We start from the raw sequence: 27,465 nt of genomic DNA, 5'->3' as shown, positions 1-27,465 counted from the left end.
TTGGATTGATGGTTTGTGGCAGCAGAGCTGCACCTTGCTTGTTCAATCATCAGTGCAGTTTTAACCTGAGCACAGAGTTACATTTCTGCAAAAATAGTAATTAGCTGTGCCATGAAGTTTTCCTTGACTTCTAGGCTAAGTTTAAGTTGCTCTACTAGTTAAAATGAAGAGAAATAGCCCAGCACAAATTATCTCAAAACTTTCCCTTCTCATGGAGCCTGAGATATCTGCTGCTTCCAAACTAGAGAAAAAAATTATTGAGTGAAGTGATGATTGTTGCCTTCTAACATAGTGTCAGCAAAAACAGGCATTAAAAATAAGCCATAAGACAGAAATTCTTTTCTAAATGAAAATTTACATAGTAGCTCTTTGAAAGAAAGAAGAGGAAATCAACAAGGCTTCATTATGTGAATGTTAGAATTATGTTTACTCCCTGAAACATCCTTTTCAATTGCTAGATCATATTGATAATCTCTGTGTTATACTGAGATAAGTGAATAGAGTAACACCAATTTCCACAGTTTGAAAAGTTGTCTCATAATACCCTTCAGCTTTAACCTTCATTATTTTATCTGTTTCCAGAAACTATTGAAACAAAAATGAAATAAAAATTCAAGAGACTGTGTGACTGCATCAAGGTGTCTAAACAAGTGCTGGAAATTCAGGAGAGCATAAGAAAATTTCTTTTATTCTAATTCAGATAATGTATAGGAACATAAGAGACCTCTACAGAGATGTTCTCAAGATGTTGAATTTCTTTTCTTTCTCTCTCCTGAGTAAGTGAACTCTGAACTCAGTTTAACCATCCATATATATTTACAAAAATGTAGAAGTTATTTTAGAAAACAGAAAGATGTTGTTATTACATTTAGCATTTTTTAAATTAAACTTTATATGAAAATGTATGCTACTATAGAAATATCATGATGGCTCCATTTTTGAAAGCTGAACATAAGAAATGACAAACTAGTTAGGAATGTATTTAATAACAATTGCTGGTTATGGAGGTCTCTTATGGAGGTCTCTGGTGGCTTCCGCAGGTGAATGGTTCATGCCACTCTCTCAAAGCATAGTCTGTCGTATAAGCTTTGAGGTGGATTTTTTTGAATGGGGTTAGAATTTACCATGTTGAGCATTTTGTTCTGGAACTTTGGTGTTTTGTTACAGCCCAAGTTCCTGGACGTCGTCAGTAAGAATGCCACTGCAAAGGATGAGTGACCCCAGACTGACTGTGTGGGTTTAACATCCCTGAACAATGTGAGCAGTGGGCAGGTGTTGTGTGTCTGCTGGATCTGTGCATGGACAGCTGCTGAATGGGAGACCAGAATTGCACTTAGCTGACTTAGAAACTGTCCGAAAGGCCTTGCACAAAATGCTCACAGAAATGCCATTTAAAAGTAATTGCAGTCTGATGGAAACAGCACAGTCTGACAAATAAATATGAGAAATTTTCAGGAGACTACAACTGACCTTTCCATGGTGAGACCAACCTCTTCTGTAAATATTTTACTTTGCTAGTATAGTATTAAAGCTCCATAGAACTACTTCTCAAGATACGCCATCAATAGACATCTTGGGACTGCCTCATATTCATTTTCTTCATTACACTTTGAAAATTAACGTTTCCTCAGAGCTTTTGAGACTTTGGCAGTTAATGATAGAGGAAACTAGCACTGGAACGTTGGCCTGGATGAGTGACCTGAGAGACCAATATTATCTCATTTTGTCTGCCTTTGATCCTTTAAAACTAATGTGTAGAAAGTCTAATTAGAAGAGGACAGCTGAACAATTAATTAATAGGGGAATAAGCACTACATTTTTCTCCTTGGCTGTATGGCATCTTCATGCAGCATGAATTAATTGATGTGGTGATGGTGTTGGCAGTGGTATGCTAACAGTTGGAATTGGTGTCAGTCTCAGTCCATCAGATACACACACATGCTCATCTGGCTCTTGGCTGTTTTTGATACACTGACCAAAATAAGCACATACTGCTTCGATTGGATCAGAGAACTCCAGTGTAGTAACTCCTGATATGTTGTCGGTTCAGACTTGAAGTTTAACCCCAAGTGCTCTCAGAGGTTGAGGGAGGCCATCATAAATCTGTGTAAGTAGGAAAATGATTGTCTAGTAGGCGTCTCTGTCTATGTCAAGTTTTCTGCATATCGCCAATACTTTGAGGTGCACTAAAGAATTAATTGAATTCCAGTGTAGTAAGGAGCAGATAACATTGCTCAGCAGTGTAACACTGCTGCTAGTATTCAAGCAGCCTGGCCAAAGCACTCCTCTAACAGCATATACAGGTTTTTACAGCACACACAGGTATTTAACAATATTACCAGGTTAGACCAACATTTTGATAACTCAATTACGAAGTTTTAACAGCCTTAAAGTTGAAAATATGAGCAACTGGAAAACTTTGAGTATTTGTGAGAGGAGGGTTTATTTTGATAAGAGGTAAATATAGTTGTCATATAGCACTGAAATTCAACAACTTTATAGGGCTTACCTTGCCACAGTGCTAGTACAGAAGGAAACAGTGTGAATTTGGTACATGTGAAAGCTTGACAGATGAACAGCTTTAAAGAAGAGGAGGCTTCTTTATTCTCAAAGCCTTTATTGCAGAGGTATCTGAGATGGCATCTGCTGTATGAAAGCCCACCAGTGTGCCACAGCCCCGATCTGAAGGGACCACTTTTGTCAGAGGAAGTGAGTGCAATTCAGCCTGCAGACACATTCACTCTTGACCCCTTAAAGAGATTGCCAACAAGGGTTCCAATTAGTGCCAGCAGCAGACTGTGACAGTTTTAAAGATTGACTTTCACACCATGCCAGGCCTTTAAAATAAAGAACATTTATACAGAACACAATTTGCTTTGACGGTAATTTTCAGTATGCTATTATTGAAGTTATTTATGTTTGAATCAGAGCATCTTTGCACTCAGCTGTGTTTCTGCTGCTGTTTGATCCTTCAGTGTTGTAATAATCCCATCCTTATGTGTTTTATACTTTATGTGTCAGTGGTTGTTTCAAGCATGCATTACTTACACAGTTTTTAGGGCTCAGGCATTCAATCAGGATTCTTGCAAAATTCCCAAGTCCTTGTGCAGATTGCTTTTGCTGTTGCAAGCCCTCAGATATTTGATGGCACACTTAAATTTTAATGACTCTGTGAAGCAGCAGGCTATGCAAATTAAAGTGTAGGGTACAGGAGTTCACAAGTTGAAGTTGCTTGGATGTCAAAAGTATTTCACTCCTTTGACAGCAAGGCTAAGGACAGCTAATATCATTAACATCAGCAGACAGGGCAGCCACAGCTTTCCAAATGTGATTGTGATGACACTGCCTTCTGATACCAGGGATTACAATGCACCATTCTGAGCTCCAAAAATAAGACCTGGACACTATGGTCTTTGTATTCTGTGCTCTGTCATCTCCAGAAAACAGTATCCAAGTTGATGCTTATCTCTGAAGTTGTTCTTCATGTGTCTGAACCCAAAGATTGGTACCTTGGCCTGATATGAGGCTTCCTCACATGACTTCTCTGTGACTTCCTCAAATGACTTCTTCTGTGACTCTATTTCATGCAGTGTTACCTGTCCTCCCTAAATTGGGACCCCAGACCTCACCTCTGTGGTAATGTACCTTGTATTATGAGCTTCCTGCAGCTGTCTTCTGAGATGAAGCTGGGGATGTAATGCCATGTGTAGTGTACCTTTCCTTGCCTGCATGGTGTGATGGCAGGAATGCTGATATCTCACTGTGTACAGGATCTTCAGAGAGCAGTCCCCAGGGGTCAGCTGAAAAGGCAGAGACTGAAATCCCATTACCACTTTTCCAGCAGTTTGTTCTTCCAGGCATTGGCAACCTCCAGAGAAAGTATAATTTTCTGTGTTCACCTAAAAAAATTTCTGGAAAACATTGTCCTAGGCTTAGAGAGGTCTGATTCTTCACCTGCTGCTAAAACAGTGATTATCTATGGGTAGATGTAATTAAAAGAACAAAAGGTATCTGCCCACAGTAGCATGGCTTCCAGCTTGGTGTAATCTGTTGTACTTGTCAATTAGAGTCATGGAACTATTGCCTGCAGTTTGTGTTCTGTGGGGTTACCTTTGGAAATGGAAAGGGAAGAGCTCCACATGCCATGGCTCTTGCTGAGGATTGTCTGGTGCCGAGGGCTTTTAGCTTGGGTGTTTTTGTTTGCACAGTGCTGCTTCTCCTGTGACAAAAACAGCCCAGAACACCCTTCTTAAAGCCTTTCTTCCTGGATCCCTCCACATTGTTTCATGGGTGTCCATGAGTACTGAGTTTGTCTGATAGTTTATCAAGGTGCCCCAGGTCAACTCAGGTGGGTTGGCATCATCACAGGACCTCAGGGCTCACTCTGTGTGTCTGTGCTGTGTAATAACAACTGAGAATGAAGAAACTGCCTTAAATTGGGTCAACTGTGTCCCACCAAAGTCCTTCCAGAGGATGTCACCATCCCTGGAAATAAATATACGTAGATCTCTGGGGAAAACTCTTCCACAGGAACTGTTGCTCATGATAAAACCCTGGGGAAGTGAAATTTGTAACTTCCCTAGGATAAATACTGCAAAACAGGTTTATCTAAAAATGTATATACAACTCAAATAAAAATGATCCTTAGTTATAACTAAATTATTTTAAGGTCCCTGCCAACCCTGTGATTCATTCTATGAAATAATTTCAAATGTACTGCAATAGAATGACTTTGCAAACCCTTTGCTCATTAATACTGTGTTAATATTCATAATACTGAAAGATAATTTCCACTTAACTTTGAATAGGGCATTTGAGGTAACCTGTTATATTTTTTAGTTAGCTTTTGACCCATTGATTTCCATTTCCTTACTTCAAAAATGTAGTGTAAACATACTGCAGATCATGGCATCAAAATACACAATTGTGGAATTCAGACCTTTCACATCAATAGCGAGACCCAAATTGAAACAGATGATTTTAAAATAGCAGAGAAAAAGTGTTTCAGAACAAGAGTTGCAGAATTTATTGTTCATTGTGAATGAAACAGCTAAGTTATGGTTAGAAGATTTTTCTGAATTGTATTCTCTGAAAATGATATTATTTATTATGGCTTTGGTTAATTCTTTATTTGTTCATCCTCAGTGTGAAAAAAGCCAAGTATTCCTCTAGTATGTAAAACTGCTAAAATAAAAGCTTTAAAATTAGCATAAGCAATTTTTTATTCTTCCTTCTTAAGAGCAACATATATATTTATTCTATTTATATACTATATTTGCTGTAGGATGGATATGAATAACAGACCCACTTATTCTGTTTTGCTCAGATACTGGGATTCCCCTATGTGCCTCACCTGCCTTTGCCCTTCCTCTCTTCCAGCTAGCAAGAAGCAGAAGAGAGGCAGTGATTTCCAGCCTCAAGTTCAAGGCTGGCATTGTAGCTGAATGTTAATGACTCATGCAGCTTGAGATGCCTGATACTTAGTAATGCAACTTTAACCTTTATAACAGACATAATTTGATTCTCAAACCATCTATATTCTCTTCTTGCTGCAGCCCAAGTAGCTGTGAGGAGTAGTGAGAATGGACAAATATAATCACCACGCAGGACACGGAGAAGGACAGAGAGATGAATCACAAATTCCCATCAGATTTTTCAGCCTTGTTATCACTATTTGATTCTAATGTCAGGAAATGAAAGAAACATGAAGATAATTTTGTTGTGATGCTGGTGTTAGCCAGTCAGATGGCAGAGCACTCAAAAAGTCAGCAGCTTGTTTTCTAAGCTGGTATTGCAGATGTTTGGTCTTAAATTACTCTAAAAGAGCACAGAAATAATTAGGTAGTTGTTAAGTGAGTATGAAAGGTATTAAAATAACTGTAATATAGGCTTTTTTTAAATTTAGGCACATTTTAAATGAGAAAAGACATTTCAGGGTGAAGCTAAGACTGCAATTGGGTTTTTTAGCCTTTGCCACTGTGTTTTAGGTGTTGTTTAGAAGACGTAGCTCACATTTCAATGTGATGATGTACCTTGTTTCTGTAAACTTAACTGTCTGTATGTTCTACTGTCACACAGGGGCATAAGTTTGTCCACATGCATTTGATCTACAAAACAGAGATCACACAGTCAGTGATTCCATTGCTTCTCCGTTCTTGTAACATATGCAATAAATGGTACAACTGGCAGTCTCCAGTGCTGTGTGAGGCTTACCATGTAGATCCATAGGATATGCTAGCCATACCAGAAGTGATAAAGATGAGCTGTCCTGCAGAGTTTTGTCATCATTAGATGAGGAAGTTTTCAAATGTGCAATGGAGTCATGACTGAGTACTGCAGATCAAAAAAAGTTTATGATTAAATATTTTCTTCTTTTGTAACTGTGCTGTGTTTTGTATGTAGCATAAATTTTATAGGAAATGTTGACTCTGGTGATTAGAGATTTGTGCGTAGTGCTTGACACCAACTTTTTGAATGTCTAACATGATTGTGTCCAGATACACCAAAGGGTCTTATTATAGCCTCAAATGTTGAATGTATGGTCTAGAGTCTAGCATCCTTCCAATGCAAGTGTTTATCCTGCAAGAAAGTCTTGTCCACCAAATATATCTTTTGATATTTTCGTTTAAAAAAACCCACTTGCTAATCTAGCATGAAACTTGCCTAGCCTGACACCTGGACAGGTTTCATCCAAGAATAATGAATAGGTGAAAAACATTTTCAGGAGAAGCTGATTTTATTTTTAAAGACAACTTTCTAGCATAGCTGGACTGCAGGAGGCAGAGGTGGTGGTGGTAATCATACACAGCATGAGAAACATAAAGTAGTGAGTTCAAAGTAATTGAAAGGACCAGGTTAAGGTTATGGTGAGTTATCCTAGGGCTGCAGTTTATCCCAAACTAATGACTGTGAGCCTTTCTGTCTACTAACTTGCCTAGGTTAATATAGCAATCATAATTGGATCAATGTGGATAGCACAGAGATTACGAGATTCTTGATATAAATTACCTTTCTTAACATGCATTTGTAGATTCCCAAAAAAATGTGGTAATGATACAAATATCTAATAAAAGAAGTAAGAAATTGAAGCTCCAGCTAATTTTTTTTTAGTTACATGATATTAGATTAGACTTTACTCCTTACATGACTGATGGCTTTGGCAAAAGTAGAATGTGTTATCCCTGTTGGCATTTAGTAATGTGTTTGCTTCATCAAGTGCAGACTGGCTTTCCATAACATTTTTCTGACTAGGCCTTCATTCTCTCCTCCACTTTTTTTGCCTTTTGTCTTTTTAAGTTGCATATCAGAGTTGTCCTTTTTTCCTGTAAGGTGACCCTATGTACAACCAATACAGTATGATTTTTTTAGTTAGTTCTGCTCAAGATTTCAGGCATGCAAAATCAGTTCCTTGTCAATTTAGCCAGGTGGTAAGTCACGTAAATAAACAATTTATGTTTGAAAGTAGTAAAACCAAGAGAAATTTAATTCTATCTCAGCAAAATGGCAACTGACCTTTTCTTAACTAATATCTCCCACTGCAACCATCTGATCAAAAGGTAATACAAGAGATATAGACTGTGATTGTCTTTTCTTCCTTCCTTCCACTTTAATTTTCCGCAGTTATCCACCATCCTCATCTACCCACCAAGATTTAAAATATATGTATTATTTGTCTAGGCCACTTGGTCACACCAAGATTCGTAATAATTTCTTCTCTTTATCCTATAAATCAGTCGTGGATTTTTAGAGATTTTCATATGTTTTGCATTTCATCATCACTAGTTTCATCATAAAGAAGAGCTGTTTAAATTGAAAGAAAAACCTTTCCTTAGCAATCCTGTAAAAACTTATAAATTCTAATGGAAGGATTCACCAAATATTAGTCTTTTCCCACCATTTAAAAAGGTGAGCTAGAGAAGGAATGGGGGATTAAATTTTGTCCTCATTTTTGTTTTGAAAAAGAATGCTGCTGTTTCAGATTTGGCTTGAAGTGTACAAGAGCTAGATGGTATAAAAGTGACTTGCATTTGTAAAGTAGGTAAAAGAAATTAATGGACTAAAGATGCTGAACTAATGCAATTAATCACAGGTTATTTCATTCTTGCTAGAGACAACCGTTATTGCGGCATGCAGGTTTTTCTGATGAAGCAAAAAGTTTGTAGCATAAACTACAAAGTTAGGCCAATTCAATTTATTATATTGGAAAAAACTTATTTCGTAATACCTATCGTTATTTTGGCATATTATTAATCTCTTTACTACTCTGCTATGTCATTGTAATAAACATTCTTCCATATTAACGCAGTTTTCTCCATTAAAAAGAAAAGCTGGTTATCAATAGTGAATAAAAGTATGACTTTACTTGATTTTACTTTGTTTTTTCTTTTTATAGAAGCTGCAAAGAATCGATCCTCCTTACTGTTGTTCAACCTTATCCTGTAAGTATTGTCAATGTTTTCTGAATTAGTTTCCTAGCAACACAGCAGCTTCTTTTTCTGCCCATATTCTGCTTGTGTCCCTACATTATCTGTGCAATAGAAAGAAGCAATAAGGGCTGTGTCTGTTAAAGGTGGTATTTAAGATGGTATTATTGTGTCCTCTACTCAAAGGCTACATTAGTAAATTAAAAAATAACTGTCTTTAAACTCATAGTGATAGAGCAGAATTCTGAGTTCTGCTTCAGCTTCTTGTTTGTTGCAGTTCCTGGGTTTTTCTTGATTCTGCCCTGGTCCCACAAAGTTACACTGCTGCAGCAAAGCAGCTGTACTTTATCTAAAGGAGGGCTCTGTCTGCATCTCCAGCTTGTGGAGGTGAAGGGAGAGTAGAGACAGACAGACAACCATGTGAGGCTTCCTTGAATGGACTGGGAGAAACTGCAGCCCATTCAGAGCTGGTTGATGCAATGTGACTTTGCAACTCACTCAGTGGTTTGTGGGGGTGAGCTCATGACCTGTCAGCTCAAACCCATCTCCCATGAAAAAAGGGGAGAGGCAAGCCAGGGGAGGAAACCCATCTGTCCATGCACAGCCATTGGACATTGCAGGCTGCTGAGGGGCCTCAGCCGTGCATCAGGAGTAATTCAGATTCAGCAGGTCCATTTGGCTCCCTGGTGTTTAGCCTGATACACAGCAGTTTTCATTAACAAGGGATAATTGCATCCTTTTCACGCAAGAATAAGAGATGAGGTGGATTTGACACAAAGACTTGAAAACAGGTTTATCTGATGAAGTTGCCAAAATGTACATCTTGAAAATCCAACTGTGTGTCTTAGTACTAGTCATTAGCCTTTCTGGTTAGTTTTGAGGTGGCCATGCAGCTTTACTTGTCCTGCACCTTTCTAGAAGCCAGTCTGCACTGCACCTAATTCATAGGGGAAAATCATGCATTCCACAGCAAAAACAGGCAAGGGCTACCACCCTGCAGTAAGACCTCTGTCAGGAAGATGATCTGAGATCAGGCCCATATAAGTCGCCCTAAATGAAAATGAGGCCTGGTCTGACTAAATGAAGAACCTATCTGCCTTAAAAACTTGTCGGTTTACAGCCAGTGGTTTAGGTCATAGTGATTATATATAATGGGGGAAAAGAAATCCTCACCCACTTTTCTTTTTTATGCAGGTTTCATCCATTGACAGACTTAATTCTTATCTATAAATGTCAGGTGAAGAAAGGGCATGTACTTTAGTGCACCTGTGTGTAGCCCTTGAAAGTGGACAGCAAAGTGTAGTACTGCATCTGTGAGGTGCTGTGACCTCTTATTATTATGCTGCTGGTCTGAGAGCAAGCCCTGTATGAACTGAATTTAAGGGAAGCCGAAACCCAAATAAATTGTGCACTCCATGTTCAATGGAAGACCATACAGCACAGATGCAGTCCTTCTCCAGCCTTTAACCTGGAAAAGAAGGAAAGTCATCACCTGGTGTCTTTACCAAGGGCAAGTCTTGCCTGACCAATGTAGTGGCTTTCTGTGGAGTGACTGCATCAGTGGACAAGGGACAGGCTACAGAAACCTTTTGCAGTATTTACCTTAATACTGTAAAGTCTTTGACACAGTTCTCCACAACATCCTTCTCTCTAAATTGGAGAGAGATGGATTTGTTAGGGGCACTGATAGGTGGATGAAGAATATGCTAGATGCTCACATCCAGAGGGTTGTGGTCAACATCTCAGAATCCCCATCATCAGCTGGACATCAGTGACAAATGGTGTCCCTCAGGGGTCTGTAATGGGACCAATGTTAATTAATATCTTTGTCAATGACATAGACAAAGGGATTAGGTGCATCCTCAGCAGATTTGTAAGTGGCACCAAGTCAAGTGGGATGGTTGACACACCTGAAGGACCAGAGGGACTTGGACAGGCTCAAGAAATGAGGTCATGGGAATCTTCTGAGGTTTAACATGACCAAGTGTGAGGTGTTGCATGTAGTGACAGGACAAGGGGTAGTAGCTTGAACTGAAAGAGCATAGGTTTAGATTAGACATTAGGAGGAAATTCTTTACTCTGAGGGTGGTGAAGCACTGCAACAAGGTGCCCAGAGAAGTTGCAGACACCCCATCCCTGGAAGTGTTCAAGGCCAGGTCGGGTGGAGCTCTGAGCAACCTTGTCTATTAGAAGGTATCCCTGTCCATGACAGAGGGCTTGGACCTGGATGATCTTTGAGGTACTTTCCATTCTTTAATTGTGTCAGTCTGTGATTCACAGCTATTTGTTCAAGCTCTTTGTGAGGCCTGACAAGGCAGAATCTGCTCCTCTCATTAAGTAGCAGCAAAATCTAATCAATATCTGAAATGCCTCTAGATGTCACTGAGCTAAGGATGCTACTGAAACACTTTTCTGTCAGCCATTTGGACTGATGTTCCCATTTTGTACATGAATTTGCACTGTCCCACTCTGGTATATCTATCAAAGTCCCCCAGCTCTACCTCAGCAGACAAAGCACTTGTGTTTTTGGGGGTGATGGACATTTAAGCTCATGTAGGCATGAAGATAGTCTCCCCAAGGATGTGCACAGAGCATTTGGAAGATGAGATTAATGCCTGCATGTTTGTGCTAGCTTTAATTGACTAATTTTTGTGGTATTTTTGGGGTCCCCCGTGGTAGGAAGGAAATGATGAATCTGACTCCATGTTCTTAGAAGGCCAATTTATTATTTTATGATATTATATTAAAGAATACTATACTAAACTATACTAAAGAATAGAGAAAGGATACAGACAGAAGGCTTAACAAGATACTAATGAAAAACTCGTGACTCTCTAGAGTCCTGACACAGCTAAACCATGATTGGTCATTAAGTCAAAACAATTCACATGAAACTAGTCAAACCACCTGTTGGATAAACAATCTCCAAACCACATTCCAGAGCAGCAAAACACAGGACAAGCAAATGAAATAATATTGTTTTCCTTTTTCTCTGAGGCTTCTCAGCTTCCAAGGAGAAGAATCCTGGGCAAGGGGATTTTTCCAGAAAATATGACAGTGACAGACTTTTACCCCAAAGTTGGGATGCTTAGTGAAATGAACTGGTTGGGAGGGCCTTGACTACAGGACTGTTGCACCTGGAAGATCTTGTCTGTGCAGTATTTATTGTACCTCCCTCCCTGTCCAGACCAGGCTTCTATTGATTCACAGCGTCCTCCCCTTACTGCTTTCAACTTAAATTTTTTCTGCAGTGGAAGCAAGGGTGTCTGTAGGGATGTGGAGCAGTTGGATGATGCCAGTTTGTGCAGCCAACTTTTGGCCCTGAAGCATTGCAAGACCCCTCAGCTTATGCAAACCTTGGGCTGCAAGATCACCTGGGTACTCCTGAGTCACTCTGAACATCTGGTCCATGCTGGCCCTCGTACTGCCACCACACCATTGCCGTCACTAGTGCCTGAGCCTGTTGGCATCTCTTTCAGCCTTGCAATCCCTGGGTGTTGCTGGCTCCAGCTGTGTGCTTGTCCTGGTCTTCTGTGCAGAGGACCTCTGGCAAACACAATTTGCTTTACAGTTTGGAAATAATGTTTATGCCTTCAAAAATTATGATGCACATTTGTTTAATTTTGCCTCTTCCATGTTTCCTTTTACTATTTCGCTAATAAAACTGGGATGATGAAGTAGGAACCAGACAAAGGAAAATAAGAGCTTTTAAATAAAGACTGAATTTCTTCCCTCTTCTTGACAGAACTACAACTCAACAAACATTTCATTGATCTCTCTTCTTTATGGTGATTTTCCTTCTACCATTGCATGAAAAATATCTGCCAAGATGGATTACAAAAGTGCTATTTCTTAATTGGTTTTATTTGTGCTATTTAGAGTGTGGTTTGATTTTGCATTTAGGTAACCATCCTTTATGATTGCAGGTGAAAGTAGATATAATCTAGATTTATAGTACTCTGTAGTTCACTTAGTACTCTTTGAAAGCTTTTGCAGACAATTTTTGCTTAAATGCATTCAGTTTTGTTTAATGCTTAAACACATTAAAACACATTAAAATTTCATTTTAATTATGACCAAGCCAAAGCATTAGGCTATCTTTTTCTTTCCATAAATCTCTGTTAGCTTCTTATCACCACTGCTCCTAAGGAGGTCACCAAGCAGCTCAAGCAGTTAAAGCAGTTCAGAGTTTTGATTTCTGGAAGTATGGCATTTGATTATAATTTCTGACTGTTTTATTCTGTAAATAAACTATCATTCTGATTGTTACCTTATTAAGTTTTAAGCATTACTTAGATCAAATAACTTGCCTGTTTGATATCCTTTCAGATTTTATGTGCAGAGATCATTTGATAGGTTGCTTTCATGATTAATCTCTTAAGCTCCTTGGATGAAGTCCAGGCCTGGCTGAGTTCTATGGCAATTTTGCTGTGCATTAAGTTTTGCAATGGGAAAAAAATAGGATCTTCCTCTGTTTTGAAAGAGATGCTTCTTGTTTTAACATGGTTATACCTCTGAGACACAACAGTTGCAGAAAAATTACAGTAAATAACATTTATGGATCGTAATGTTTGTGGCAACAATCTTATTGAGAGTTTGTTGGACTAATGATCAGACTGTGATTACCATCTAAAAATGGAATAATATAAATAATACAAATAATTAAATACAATTTTCTATGATAGATTGCCAACTTTTTAAGAGAGAACCCAGATCTGACCAGTATTCCAACAATTAAATTTGTGCCAAGAGTTTAACAAAGAAATACTCCTGATGATCCTCTGTCAGTGCCATGTGGTTATCACAAATTACTGTGTGGTAAAACTTCTCCACATTATTTCTTCCATGTCCCTACTTGCTCTTCTACCATGCTCTTGTGAGCCAGTGTAGTCTTTTCAGCCTTGTTCGCAGCTATGAATTACCATATTTAGTTTGCCTTTGGGCATTATGTCCTGTTCCACTTAATAAATGTAATTCTTCCTCTTACTCACCTTTTATTTGCTTGTTAAATACTGGTGCTTGTAATTGCCGTTAGCCTTGAACCAAAAAGTCAACACATTTTTTGCACTTGTGCAATTTTTTCCTTATTTTCTAGGATACTAAGTATTTTATATTAAACTAATGACTATTTTTAAATAACAAGCTTAAAATTTATTGTATATATACACTCTGTGACTATTTAAAAACTACAGTGTTTCTGTAGTTTTGAATGTAGTATTTCTAATTTTGATGCTTATGGTTACAGAGCAGATTTTCTTTTCACCTTGTGATTGTCCTATGCTACTATCATTCTATTTCTTTATGATATCTCAGTACTACACTGTGCTCTTCTAGCTACTAAATCTTTTTTTTTCTTGAGCACGAGTAAAGGTTTTGCTGTTGCAGCACCTCTACTGGCAAGAGCACTCAAAGGGGCTTTTTCAGCAAATAAAACCCACTTCCTTCGCAATCTCCCCCAAATTATAGTTTATGCCTGATGTGTGAAGCACCAGGCATTTTTAATTCCACAAAAAAAGTTTCCCTCATAATGTAGGCTATTGTTTCTAAAATCTATTAATAAATGACCCACTCTAATGCTGCTAGCAAATATAGGATCTGATGTTGAGAAGTCTAGAAAATGAGAAAGTAACATTTTCCTGAAAGTCTCCTCTGCAATCTTTTGTGTTTTGACCCTGCTGATGGGAAGCCAATTGATTGCAGCCACTATAAGCAGGGTTCAAAGTAGGGTCTAGGTCTTCACTATTATTTCCTCCAAGTATGTGTGCAATGTTTCATTTTTCTTGTTAGCAGTTTCCCTAAGTAGTGTTGAAATGATCAGCTGATATTTTCCTTTGAATTCTATGTAAACAAGTAAAAATTATTTAAAATCCTAATAAATTTGAGCTTTTAATAGGAAACAGGGCTTAGGTCACACAGAGTAAAGTTTGGAGGGTTTTGAGTTATTTTGACTCCTTGTTAAAATGTGTGCCCTCATTTTGCAGAAGTCACTCTAATTAAGCTGTTTTTATCTGTGACAATGCAAATACTTTACTTGCAGTGATAGATGTCCTGCATTAGTGTAAACACCTCCTGCTTAAGGTCATTAACTGAGAATAATGGCATCCATTTGGCTAAAACACAGAGCCTCAGAAATGAATTATTATCTGGCACTATGAGAATCATTAAGTGATAGCATTCTTCTACAAACCTAAAGACATTAAAATACAATAGAGCTGCCCATCATCTTGCCAAGGCTTTGTTAGACAGGCAAGTTCCAACAATCAAACCTAACTGTTTTCCCAGGTATTTGCACATCCTTTGGAAACACTTCTATTCCCAACAAGAAAATGTCAAGTGTCAAGTTGATGCAGGGGTAGAAACAATGACATTGTGCAATTAAACACAAAAGCTGGGCTATTACTCAAACCTTTAACCAGCAGAGAATGTTCTCCCAAATACCTGGCACAGCTGTTTCATTTTCTTACACCCCTAGTTTATAGTTTGGAGCTTTATGGAAAACAGTCTGCTCCAGGCTCACCCGGAGTGCCTGGCAAAGGGCCAGAGTCCTTTGCATGTTGCCACAGCAAAAGTGGAAATGAAAAGAAGTGCCGTGTTTTATGGCAGACCGTGGTGTGCTCCCCTGGCTGTGCAATGGGTACGTTAAACCCCACATCCCAGAGGGGTTCTTGGTAGCCCGCATATGTTCAAACCTTTAGTGTTGATTGCATTTTTGTAATAACATAATTTAAGTGTTTATGCCTCCTGCAAGTGACTTTTGAGGCTGTAGAGAGAAAGAGATTGTAGAGAGCAATAGGGACACATATTGGTTTTCCAGAATTGCTGTATGGGAATAACCTTGCCAGAATCCAGAAAAAATTTGGCAGTCTCCTGTCAAGAGAGGCCAGACTGGTGACTCATCTGTAATAAAAGCAAGCAACAGCACAGAGATTTTTTCAGCAAGAATAGTAAGAGAAAGCCACTGTTTTCCCCATGTTCTTGCAAGGGAAAGCCAGTAGCCTAATCCTGCTGCTGTGCTGCCCTGTGGCAGTGGAATCAGCAGTTTTTCAATCTATTACTTGGGTGCCACATAGACTATCCCCCTTACACATTGCAGAGGGGGACAACATGGAGAGGAAGGAAATTAGAGAAGGCATCTCTAGAGTTGTTTTATTAATCATGGTACTGTTTTATACTGTATCTTTCTATGAATTAATCTCCAGAGGACAGTATTTAAACTGCTTCAGCATTTCCATATTGTCCCCTCTTGCTGAAGAAGTTAACAAGGTCCCCCACCCTGAAATGCTTTTTTTTCCTCACTATTCTTCTTTTTCTTTTTTGGTGGTTGTTTCAAAACTTCTGGGGACCTTCAACTTTCTTCAGTGCTGACTCTGGAAGCTGGTCTTGGTTTGTTCATGGGGTTGAATTTTCTGTTATTTACAGTTATTAATTATTGTGTGGTCATATGTGCTAGAAAGGTAAGAAAGAATGAACTGTGAAAGCAAAGAAGCATTTATTTTTATTTCTTGATTCTATTTTGTGCCTCAGGAATTACTGGATGCCTCTGATATTTCCTGGGAGAATGTGGCAGTGTTCATTCCTTGTTCACTGGTTGATACTGAACCTATAGTAATAGTTACCATGTTTTCAATGTGATGATAGATTTGAGGCATGCAGAAATGAACTAGACTTGCTCCTGCTAGTTACTAGAGACAAGCAACTAGCTGGTTAAGAAACAAGGCTTCTGCATCACAAGAAAATAAATTTTTAAGCCGTTTCAGCAGAGATCAGAGACAGAAACAGAGGAGCACGTTGTTTCCACCTTGGACTACTCCATTGCTCTTGCAGATTGTTAGTTGAGTCAGAATTTGAGTGATAGAAATGAGACTTCCCATGTTTACAAGGACAGCTCTCATGCCACATTGATCATCACCACTTGTGCCTCCACTTATTTCTCACAGGAAAACCAACATGACGTAAGTCTTTATTCAAAACTAGTAAGGCCACTTAGGACTCAGAGTAAGATTCTGAAATTCTTAATTCACATTTTCACAAAACAAATGGATCGAAACCTGGCCCAAAAGAGCTCAGTGACTTTCAGCCGAAGTGAGAAAGTCTTCCATTGCCCAGTATTATGGTCATGAAGTGAAGCAATGCCAAGAAGCACTGTGTTTGCAACTCATCTGAGAATAAACCAACCTCACTTCTGCTGCTGAAAATGGAAATCCCATTGACTGTGAATATTTAATTTGTTCCTAAAAAGTAGCTGTTAGTCAAATTTCTCAAGTGAGGAGATTTTTTTCCCCGGGGATGAAAACAGGTGAAGCCATTGCATAATGTGGTAGGTAAAAGTCAAGTAGGTCCCAGAAGAAAATTCAGAATGCTTCTACATTTCTAGTCCATGAAGCCCTATAACATGTCAGTATTGATGGCACAGAGTGTGTTTAGGCGATGCCTTCAGGGGAAGCCTGATGGCCTGCAGGTGCCTCTTGGTGGTTTTCACCTGTGCTCTGAAGTGCACAAATACAGTGAGATGCCACTCCATTTGGAGTTTTTTGCCAAAGTTGTGTGTATGTCTGTCCAGTAGATCACAGATTATGCAAAGATTTTCCATTCAGTCTGTAAAGAAAGGGTCACTGGTAGGTCTCTGGTCAGTGTCCCTTCATGCAGACAGGGTTGGGTGGCAGCAGTCATTGTGAGAACACTACAGGAATTTCTGTGTGCACTGAGAACCCTTCTCATTGCTCCAGTCTAACAGTGGGATAATTTCCAGTATGTTCAGCATGTACTGGTGTTTCCTTATGTGTATGTACATAGAGACTACCTTAGGATGCATAATGGTTTGACTGCATTTCCATCCTTCTATAAGCAAAATGTTGCTGTATGCATGGAGTTTCCAGCATATAACAGGGGGAATAACTGAAAATAGAAAAGAAATGTTTTAATTTTAAGTTATGTGATATATCTTGTCATCATCTTTTCTTCCAGTCTCCTAAATCAGCTTTTATTAGTGCTGCAAAAAAGGCAAGATTGAAGTCCAATCCTGTCAAAGTGCGCTTCTCTGAGGAAGTAATTATCAATGGGCAGGTGTCGGTGAGTATGCAGCTATTTAACCTCAGAAAGGATTGTGCATTTCATCCAAAGGTACAGCTCAAACTTGGAAAGGAAGGTAATTACATGGCAGGAAAAGCAGTGACATGCTTGCAAATAGGAGGGTTTTTCTGTTCTGAAGTCTTCCAGAGATCTTTTTTCAAGTTCACTAGGCCCATAATTTTATGAAAAATTTGTCCCTTAAAATAAAATAAAGATGCTAATGAATTAATTTTGTGGTGATAACATTTTTGTCTTTATAGTCTTGTTAGTGTTTGTCTGTTTGTCTGGATCAACTTTGTTTCCATAAAACCCATAAGCTCAAGAGAGGTACCATGTCAGAAAAATTGATTAAGATTTTAATTTAAAAACTGATTAACCTCACAGACCACTTTAAAATTTGTTTTATCTCCTTGAATTTATTGTTACCAGACTTCAGGCAATGTCAGCCTCCCTTTGAGAGGCACTGAACTCCTCTTCAGACATGAACTCACAGCTCATTTTCATAATTTGCCAGAGCATCATTCCACACTCATGTCTTTTGCCAACTCTCTTCCAAACCTAAATTGATACTGCATTTTTTTCTAAAGCAATTTCTGCTTTTTAAAATAAAAATAAGCAAACAAAATCTCCAAAGATTTGGTTCCCTTCCTTCTGCTATATTTTGCTATACTGGTTATGAATCATCAAATTTGGTAGCAATGTTATATCTTGTTCTTCTTAAATGATGAAAGAAATAGCAGCATTTAATATCCCTCTATAAAGAATATGTTAATTACCTAGATTTTAATCCTTACTAACAAACTGTAGTTTCAATTTTTTAGATTGAAAACACTAAATAGCTCACTATATTCAGAGAAACAGTAATCCATTTTTCTATTTTAGTGAAAATGTTTCAACTTCAGAGGCAATATTTATTGTCAGACAGATAGTATTTAGGGAGAGTACTCCAAGCCAGACATAAATGTATGTGAACATTTATATTTTTCCAGGACAGAAACCTATAGAGAGCAGCTGTAATGAGCCTGGCTAGACCCTGGCTAGACCCTTGCAGGGCACAGATATTTCTGCTTTCAGTTTGGGCCAACACCTTCCTTCTCAGTTTTTGCTTTTCTGTCAGAATGATGTACTTCTTGATAGAACAATGTTTATATTTCTCTTGTTGCATGTTGTAATCTGATTCACTAATTTGCTTGACAGGAAACAGTTAAGGACAACTCGCTTCTTTTCATGCCAAATGTTCTAAAGGTGTATCTTGAAAATGGACAAACCAAATCTTTCCGTTTTGACTGCAGCACTTCAATAAAGGTAAGCTAGCTATTCCTTGGTATGAGACCTTCAGTAATTATCATTTACTTGGAATGCTTTAAAAACAGAATTACTGGTGTGTTCAGTTTGAGCTGGACTCTTAGTTCACAAATAATGAGGATTTGGTCCATCTTTCTGTTCCTAAAAATATATTGTGTACAGTGAAGAAGAAGTGATGACTTTAATGTGCTTGGAGCACAATCAAAATTGTGTGCTTGTATCGTTTTGATACGCTGCCAAACAGTAGCATGATTTGTCAGCAAAAGTCAGGAGCTAAGAAGATTAAGATGTTGGTTACTGATTGAATATCATCCAGCTTATCATTCAGTGAATTTAGGATGGAATATTGTAGGATTATGTCGGTGATAAATTACTTGCCTCAGTGCAGTGCCCTCTACACTTTCCATAGCACATTTCACATGCAGAAATAAAAAGGTAAAGCCCTGGCACAAAACGGAGTCTGCCAGGGAACGTGTGTGACACTGTTCCATGTGGGTTCCTAAATCAGAGGCATCATCAGTGTCTCTGAGAGCCTTGGAGCAGTGTGCTAAGCATCAGGGCTAGCATTACTGTTTGGGGAAGCTAGTTTCAACATGGATTGGTTACCAAATCTAGAGTTTGGTTATCAAATCTACACCGAGACATGAGAGGGGCATGGGTGAGATGGTCGATGAAGGCTGGGGATGCCAACTTTAGCTAGTTTTGAGGGATTGTAAGGCCAGGAAAATTTAAAGAAAGGCTGCCTTTGTGCTCAGCAGCATGCTCAATCAGTTAGAGCAGCACAGAGAGTTATTTACTAAGGGAGACGAGAAATGTACTCCAGTCTGATGGCAAAACATGCTAGAGTCACACTTGAAAACTGCATGCAACATTTGTTAATAAATGTAGCATATATGCCTTAGGCATAAATTGCATGCAGGTATGGATACAAGCATTCCATCCATGGGATACATCTGTGGGATACTGAATTCCTTGAGTTAATTTGAAAATTTGGCTGGTGAAGAAATAGCAGACATTTCTCACGTAGCTAGTGAGTTCTCCATACCCTTCTAAGGTGCACAAGTCCACTTTCTAGTATTTTCTGTTTTGAGCATATAAACTACCAACCTATTCCAGGATGTTTTTCCCCTGAAGACCAGTCTTTGGCCATCACATTACATTAGTTTTCAGTAGTTCTGTCGTGGATGTGTCATGTACTATCAGACCAAATGTCAAATCTGAAGTCATTGGCACAGATACCCGTGTGAACTCCGTTACCTATCTGTATTGATTTTGTAAGCCTGCTTTAAACGTAGTTGACTATTGGTAGGAATAATTTCCTTTGCATCTAATTCAGGCAATGATATATTCTGAGGCCTTCACAGCTCTAAATGACATATTCTTGCATGTGCGTGTGCGTATTCCTCATTGTGGATGGGTGGGTGTGGATTGTTGCTTCTCTGCTTAACAGGGGTGACATCACCCAGGTGAGTCAAGGTAAATGCAGGTTTTTTCATCTCTAGTCCAGTAGTTCACCACTTAAAAAGGAGGGTACAAGCAGCACCTAACCTGCAATCCTCACTTTTCATATTCTTGGGTCATGGCACCTGGGCTCACTCTGAAATTATCAGATGGGAGGAAAAGCAAAAACTTTGGTGCAGTAATTCAGAGGCTGTGTGCCTTATATTTTAAAAGGCCCAGAAGAGCTAGTAGTGGAAAGCAGTGCCATTACTACCCTCTTTTAAAAGCTTACATTTAGTATTATGCTGCTTCATGTTACTGTTATGCCCATAGTCTTTTAGCATAGCTTAGAAGTATAAATAAAAGTCAATTTAATGTGTAAGTAATAAATTCCCCATTGGTCAGAACAGTATAATATTAGCCTTTATTATTTAGAGTGATAGCTAGCAATTCATTGATGCTGACTTATATTCTCTACATTGTAGAGAGCTGTCCCCATCTTCCCACTTACATTTTTTCATCCTTCCACCATTTTCATCTTGATTTTCCTTAAACACTCTGTAATTGATCAATTAATCTTCCTAAATTATGTTAAAACACTTGGATTACAATTTGTCATGATCTCCTTAGTAAATACTATCCATCTGGATACTTACATATATTTGAAAATCTTTCAGAGGGAAGGAAATGTTTTAATCTTGTCACTAACATACTGTGAGACTGTTTCTAAATGATGGGTTATTATGTATTTCTTTTTCCTACAATATTCACTAAAGTAAAAGATACCTTGACAAATGATATTAATAATCTGCATACATTTACAAAGCATTATATGAAAGTAAGGTAGGGATTAGTTGAATGGTTTTGTGGAGAGGTTTGTTTAGCTGTTATTTTAGATACAGTCGTTCCCAAATTAACTCTCCTTAGTCATAATTCAGTGTGAAAAAAGCTAATCAGGACTCTCTAAAAATTGATGTGGTCCATCAGTTTAGAGATATTTTTCTGCACAGTCATCATCATTGACTTTTCTGTCAGCATTTAAAACACAAGAAGTGAAATTAAAAACCCTTTGCCATAAGAACAAATAAAGGCCATTCATCTAATTTTTTTTTGTTGAACTTATAAATTTGGTTTGTCTACTTGATGGCGTGGCCCTGATAAAGGGAAGAGAACAGTTATAAGACCATCTCTTCTTTGCTGATGGGTTTTATTTCCAGGGAGACAGATATGATTTAAGGGCCACACCAATATAATTTACATGTTAAATCACAACAGAATGTTGTCCATTCCTGGCAATCCCATTTATGTGCTTCTCATGTTCATATCTCTTACTATCTTGGGGATATTTGAAGAATCGTTGTGATGTCCTGGAAACTTGTGCAAAACAGGCACAAAGCCTGGGCTTTTGCCCTGTGCTGGGTACATACAGGGTGTGTGGCAGTGAACAACTGGATCCCAAGCATTTCATTAATTTAAGCACTTTTTATAAATCCTTTGTTAATTAGGATGTCATCTTAACACTCCAAGAAAAGCTTTCCATCAAGTGTATTGAACACTTCTCCCTAATGCTGGAGCAGAGAGTTGAAGGATCTGGAACAAAACTCCTTTTGCTACATGAACAAGAGACTCTAACTCAGGTTTGTGTAATGTTCTATGAAAACAGATATTAATGAGATGGCTTAATCAGTAAATTTTCCATCTTTTTCATTAGTCAGATGAGTTAGCTGCAAGCTTTTTAGTTTGATACAGTCTATCAAATAGCTAGGATATTTAGAAGTGATTGTATGAATAAGGTTCTCACAGGAATTTTCTGTTATAAAAACATCATATTTCATTGCTTTTTTTGGCCTTTCAAAAATATAAAGAAATCAAAAATCAGACTGAAATCTGAGAAATGCTTACCTAACCTTTCATATCACATGAGGCCTAGCTACTGAACATACTCAACAGCTGGCAAATCCATGGTAACAATTCTGAGAAGCACAGTCTGGCCAAATTTATTTTAAAGCCTTATTTTGATATTTTGTTCCAATTTGATTGTACAGATCTGTATCTGTGTGACAGGGAATAGTCTCTCTCTGATGAAGTCAAGTTTGGCTTGTTTACACAGAGGTACGTTCATTGTGTCACTTCATTGATGATGAAATGTGACACAGAAAATGTTGGTTCCTTCCTTAGATCAAGGAAGTGTGACTAAAGTTAAAGTTTCTTCACAGTTACCAGCAGAGTACTCTGATTTTATCTGCTTATCATTTTGCCAAATTGTTTAGCCTGAATTTTTCTATTATATTTCTGTGTTTCAGGAGAACATTGGTATATTTTTTTTTAATTTCAGTTAAATTGGAAAAAGAAGGAAAAAGGAGAAATGGATTGTTAGATGTGGAAAAATACTTAATTTAAATGACAGAATTCCTGTAATTATAATTAGTCTGTGTAATGGTGTGAAGGAGCTTAGTTTACCAGATAACAGTCTTTCTAGCATTTTCCAACCTTTAAGCACTTGCTTTTGCCATGTTAACATTCTTTTCTTGTGGGTATAAGCCACCCAGTGATTGAACAATATCCAGAAATACTTAGTACTTGTCCTCCTAGCCCAGCCATCTCCTTGAAGTTATTGGTAAAATTCTCACCGAAATAAGAAAGATCAGAATAAACCAAGTTAGTGAGCTTTCAAAAATCTCATCTGGAGCTTTTATTAACTTGTACAGAGTATGTCTATATACTTAGGAAAGAGGTGAGACAATGTGCAATACATAGAACTTTTGAAAATTGTTTAAGCATGACAGAGACTTCTATTGGAGATTTTTAAAAGTACAGTTTTGTCAAGAAAATACATTGATTTTAAAGTACCCTAACTCTCTAACTGCATTAGCCTAATGAATAAATTACATAAACTACATTAATTCTGAGAGTATCTTCTTTGAAGTTCTTGTAAAATCAGCAATATTTTAATTTGCCATCATAATGTTGCTGCTGACCATGACTTAGAATGGTGGGTTTGGATTGTTATCCAATTATTCCTTTGCTAGGCAGTGGTCTCCTGTGAATATACCCAGATAACAGAGTTAGATGCTTAAAAAAGTTTTGCTGACCAACACATAAAGCAGACTTTTAAATTTTTGAATGCACTGGATCTTAGTCAGAAGTTATGGAGTAGATCTCTTAATCCAGAACAATCCAGGAAAAAGACCTAATTTCTCTCAATTTGCCTCATGTATTAAAACAAGTAAGAGAAGGTGAGAGTCATTGCTGCCAAGTTGCACCTCACCAGTGTTCTCAGACAGCCTAAGAAATAAAATGTGACCTCTCCCCAAACACCTAACTCTTCTCTTTTATGTGTTTTAGTCCTGCTGAAGCTCGATTCAGTTTTCATTTCACTTGGATGGTTTTTGTTAAGATCTGTTTATCTGTTTCACCCTGGTTTTGAGTGAATTCTGTTGCTTTGAGGATGAGTTGTATCAGGCAGTCATGCCTGTATGAGTCTTAAAGTCCTTCCACGAGATTATATATACAATGTACTTAGGTGAAGAATTTAATAAGTTGCCCATGGAAAAGCTTTTTTTTTGGCAGAATTATTTTTCCTGCTACTACAGGGCTCTGGAGCAGGGTAACATTGCCCAAGGCTATGGACCCTGTTGCTCTACCAGGGTTGCCAAGCTCTAATATTATTATTGCACTGTCCTAGGTGACCCAAAGGCCAAGCTCGCATAAGATGAGATGTCTTTTCAGGATTAGCTTTGTCCCAAAGGATCCCATTGATCTTTTAAGAAGAGATCCAGTTGCTTTTGAATATCTCTATGTACAGGTAAGTGAAAGCACAGCCATTACTGGTGTAAAGGAGAATAAAAAAGTACACTTACTCTATATATAAATTTACATCTTCACATAGAAAAGCATGGTTGCAGTGAATTCTAGCTTTTATTACTGCTGCATAAAGCCAATGAATGCACTTGGGGAATGTGCAAATCTCTATCATCTGCAAAGTCCTCTTTCTTCATAAGTCTCTCCAAGTAGTAATGCTTTGATATCTTCCCAAAATATATTTGGCTTTAGAGAAGAGTGAAGCTGAATTAATTGTTAATACTTATTTATGGTACTGTAATATCAGACAGAAATGATGTCTGAAAGGCACTTCCAGTAAAGGGGATGGGAGAACTGATGTACAAGCAAGGTGGTTCTCCTGAGTATCTCACCAGGTGGAGTCCTGCTATCCTGAATCCAGGTATACTGATACCCTCCAAGCACTCTGTGATGGAGGATTAGTCTTCTCTCCAGGAAGGCTGAAGAGAGCTTAGGTGAAAATAATCATGCCTTTTGCTCTTTGGCAGAAGTACTGGCATTCTTCATTAGTGTCCATATCATAAATACCTGTCACCTCTGAAAGCAAAAACAGAGTTCTGCTTCTGAGTTAAGGGTTACTTTTCATGAAGTGTTAATTAAAAAAAGAAAAAAAAAAGGGGGGGGAGATGAAATAAAAGAAAAGAACAGTAATTTATTTTTAGTGCAAAATTTTTTAACATGATGCTCCCTCTACTGGTTCTTTGGCAGAGCTGTAACGATGTGGTCCAGGAAAGATTTGGACCAGAACTGAAATATGACATTGCCCTGCGGCTGGCTGCATTACAAATGTATATTGCAACTGTGACCACCAAGCAAACTCAGAAAATCTCCCTCAAATACATCGAGTAAGTTGAGAATGCTGTGTGTTCTTTAAAAGTGAAACATTAGGGGTAACTTGCAGATTATTTAAGGTTGTTTCTTTAGGATGTCTGTATGCCTGCACCAGTTTAGATTTAATCTTTGTCACTGAAATTAATTCAGGTGTGTTAAGAGTGGTGCATTTTGTGCTTTGGGTCTCTTTTACTTTTTGATCATCTGTTTGGGCATGTGAAATAAATTGTAAATGTAAATATGATTAGCTCATTTGTTTTCAGTGATTTAAGATCTAAGTTTATATGGTCTGAATCCTATGGTTTTAGTAAAGATTATTATGGTAAGATTCAGATTATTGCTTTGTTCAGAGGACAGTAGGTCATAGACTTGGGTTTGTAATATTTCTTAAATACAGATGTACTCCAGTAGGCATCTGTCCTATGTTAGACTCTCTATATATATATAAAACTACATATACATACATACGTATATACAACTAAAATGAAAAATAAACATTGGAAAGTGCAAATGTGTGTATATCATTATAGATTGAAAAAAAAACCACAACAAAATAAAATCTCCAAGCACTAAAACTTTTGTTGCCGTTGCTTAGTTTGCCTGCAGAATGGAATAATAACTGTTACACACTCAGTCTTGAAGAGTTTATCCCTCATATTGAAGGCAGTGTTATATTCTATCCTATTAATGAATCTGCAAAAATAGTGATGAGTGAAGAGTCAGTCTTCTGTCAAAACAGGTGCTTCAAGCAGAAAAATAATTTGGTAAATGGAGGCAAACTGGTTGCATTTGAGGAGGAACCAGACCTCCCTCCCAACCCCCAAACATAAAGGTGACAAGAAAATGGCTCTGTTTCCATGTTCTAAAAGAAACCAATAAAATAAAATTAAATTTGTTAAATTATCTGCTATTTTAATTCTGTAACCATACTTGTCAATGTAATTTAGTGTCTGACATAGACTTTAGATATCAAACTTAAATATTCTTTTCTGAATGGCATGGATGAAGAGATGGAAGGGGTAGAAGAGAGATTATCATTTTAAAATGCCTTTCTCATAAAAAATAAAATGTTTAAGAAATAACATGTTATTGCAAAACTCTGGACTTGATCAACTCTCCTTTTGTTTTCAGGTAATCATTCACTTGGCATCGTAGTCACCAGTCTTTAGATAAATAATCATCACAGGAATGTGAAATTAAATATATGCCTTTTATTGCAGAAAAGAATGGGGATTAGAGACTTTTCTTCCATCTGCTGTGCTGCAAAGCATGAAAGAAAAGAACATAAAGAAAGCACTTTCCCACCTTGTCAAAGCAAATCAAAACCTAGTTCCTCCAGGCAAAAAGGTATTACATTTGCATCTTAATAGAAAATATGTTTTAAAGAACAAAAGTATGGCATGCATGGGACACCTTTAAAGCTAATCTTTTGGAGAAACACCTAGCCACTTTATTTTCAGATTTAACTTTGGGTGCTGGTGCAACATAGCCAAAAACTATTAAAAATAATTAATTATGTCCCAGATAAATTATCTTCTAATCTTGAGAATGACAGAGGACTGGTTATTAATACCTCTTGTATGATAACCATATATATATTTTTTCATTAACTTAGCGCTTTCTGTGAATGGCAGATTTGCCAGGAAAGTTTTCCTTCTCTCTCTGATGCTCTCATCTGACATAAATGCTGTTTTTCAGATTGTTTTCTGTTACACTGTAGAGAAAGACTTTTCGCTGGCCAAGATCTAACTGGATAGATGATGGTCCTTGCTGTAAATGACCCTCCTTGCTGTTGTAAAATACTTTTCTTAGCACTAAGCTTTCACTTCAGCTTGAAAAAACACGGATAAGACAATGTCTCTGAGAAATGCCTTTGTTACATGCACGCAGAGGAGACTGCTTTTAGACGCCATAATGTGGTTTCTTAGTGCAGGTCATCTTCTCATGTGTAGTCAATGGAGAGAAATTGGCACTTCCAGGGAGCGATTCATCCCATCCCACATTCGGGACAGAAATAGGTCAGATTGCTTGTGCCCTAGAAATGCTTATGTCTCTTCATGGACTATAAAAAGAACCTGAGAGTGACTAGTTGAGACATAAAATGAGCTGAATCCTGCTTCATGACACTTTGTTTGTGAACTAAAAAACCTCAAAACAGCTGGTGCCTGAACTAAGGCTCATTGTCATCAGCAGAAGTCTTTCTTGGAGGTTTCAGAACACACTGTGAGTGTGAACATAGCTCTGTGTGTCTGACCTTATAGAAGAAAGGCTGAAGCAGTGCATGTCTCCTATACTTCTGAAACTAAAGCTAAATTATGCCATTGGCTTATTATTTATCTTGGTAGTATAAATGTGGAGTTATTTTGGAAGCCATCACTGCTGCAGACCTTACTGGTGTGAGATATGCCTTACAGTGGTATACCAGTATCCGTTCTTGGTTAGGAGAGGTATTGCAACAGTCCCTTCCTGCACCATGCAGACTTTGTTGGGTTTGCCTTATTCTTTTTGATTTGAGCTTTGGAAATGCGTGTTTGCCAACCTGCTTTTGTAGCAGGTA

The 27,465-nt window shown here is 37.9% G+C and overlaps 1 protein-coding gene across 1 annotated transcript in view; it reads left to right on the top strand.

The window, feature by feature from the left end:
* Positions 1-27,465, top strand: part of FRMPD4 (FERM and PDZ domain containing 4) — a 295,383-nt gene that overhangs the window by 255,806 nt on the left and 12,112 nt on the right. The window contains 7 exon segments of the mRNA XM_036380463.1: positions 8,393-8,438; positions 17,388-17,492; positions 18,690-18,797; positions 21,743-21,874; positions 23,923-24,042; positions 24,786-24,922; positions 26,129-26,255. Of these exon segments, the coding sequence (XP_036236356.1) occupies positions 8,393-8,438; positions 17,388-17,492; positions 18,690-18,797; positions 21,743-21,874; positions 23,923-24,042; positions 24,786-24,922; positions 26,129-26,255 (775 nt within the window).

This window comes from Molothrus ater, chromosome 2 (genome assembly GCF_012460135.2).
Source record: "Molothrus ater isolate BHLD 08-10-18 breed brown headed cowbird chromosome 2, BPBGC_Mater_1.1, whole genome shotgun sequence".
In the NCBI taxonomy this organism is placed as follows: Eukaryota; Metazoa; Chordata; class Aves; order Passeriformes; family Icteridae; genus Molothrus; species Molothrus ater.
Note: the sequence above shows the minus strand (reverse complement) of the source record. Positions and strands in the feature narration are given on the sequence as shown.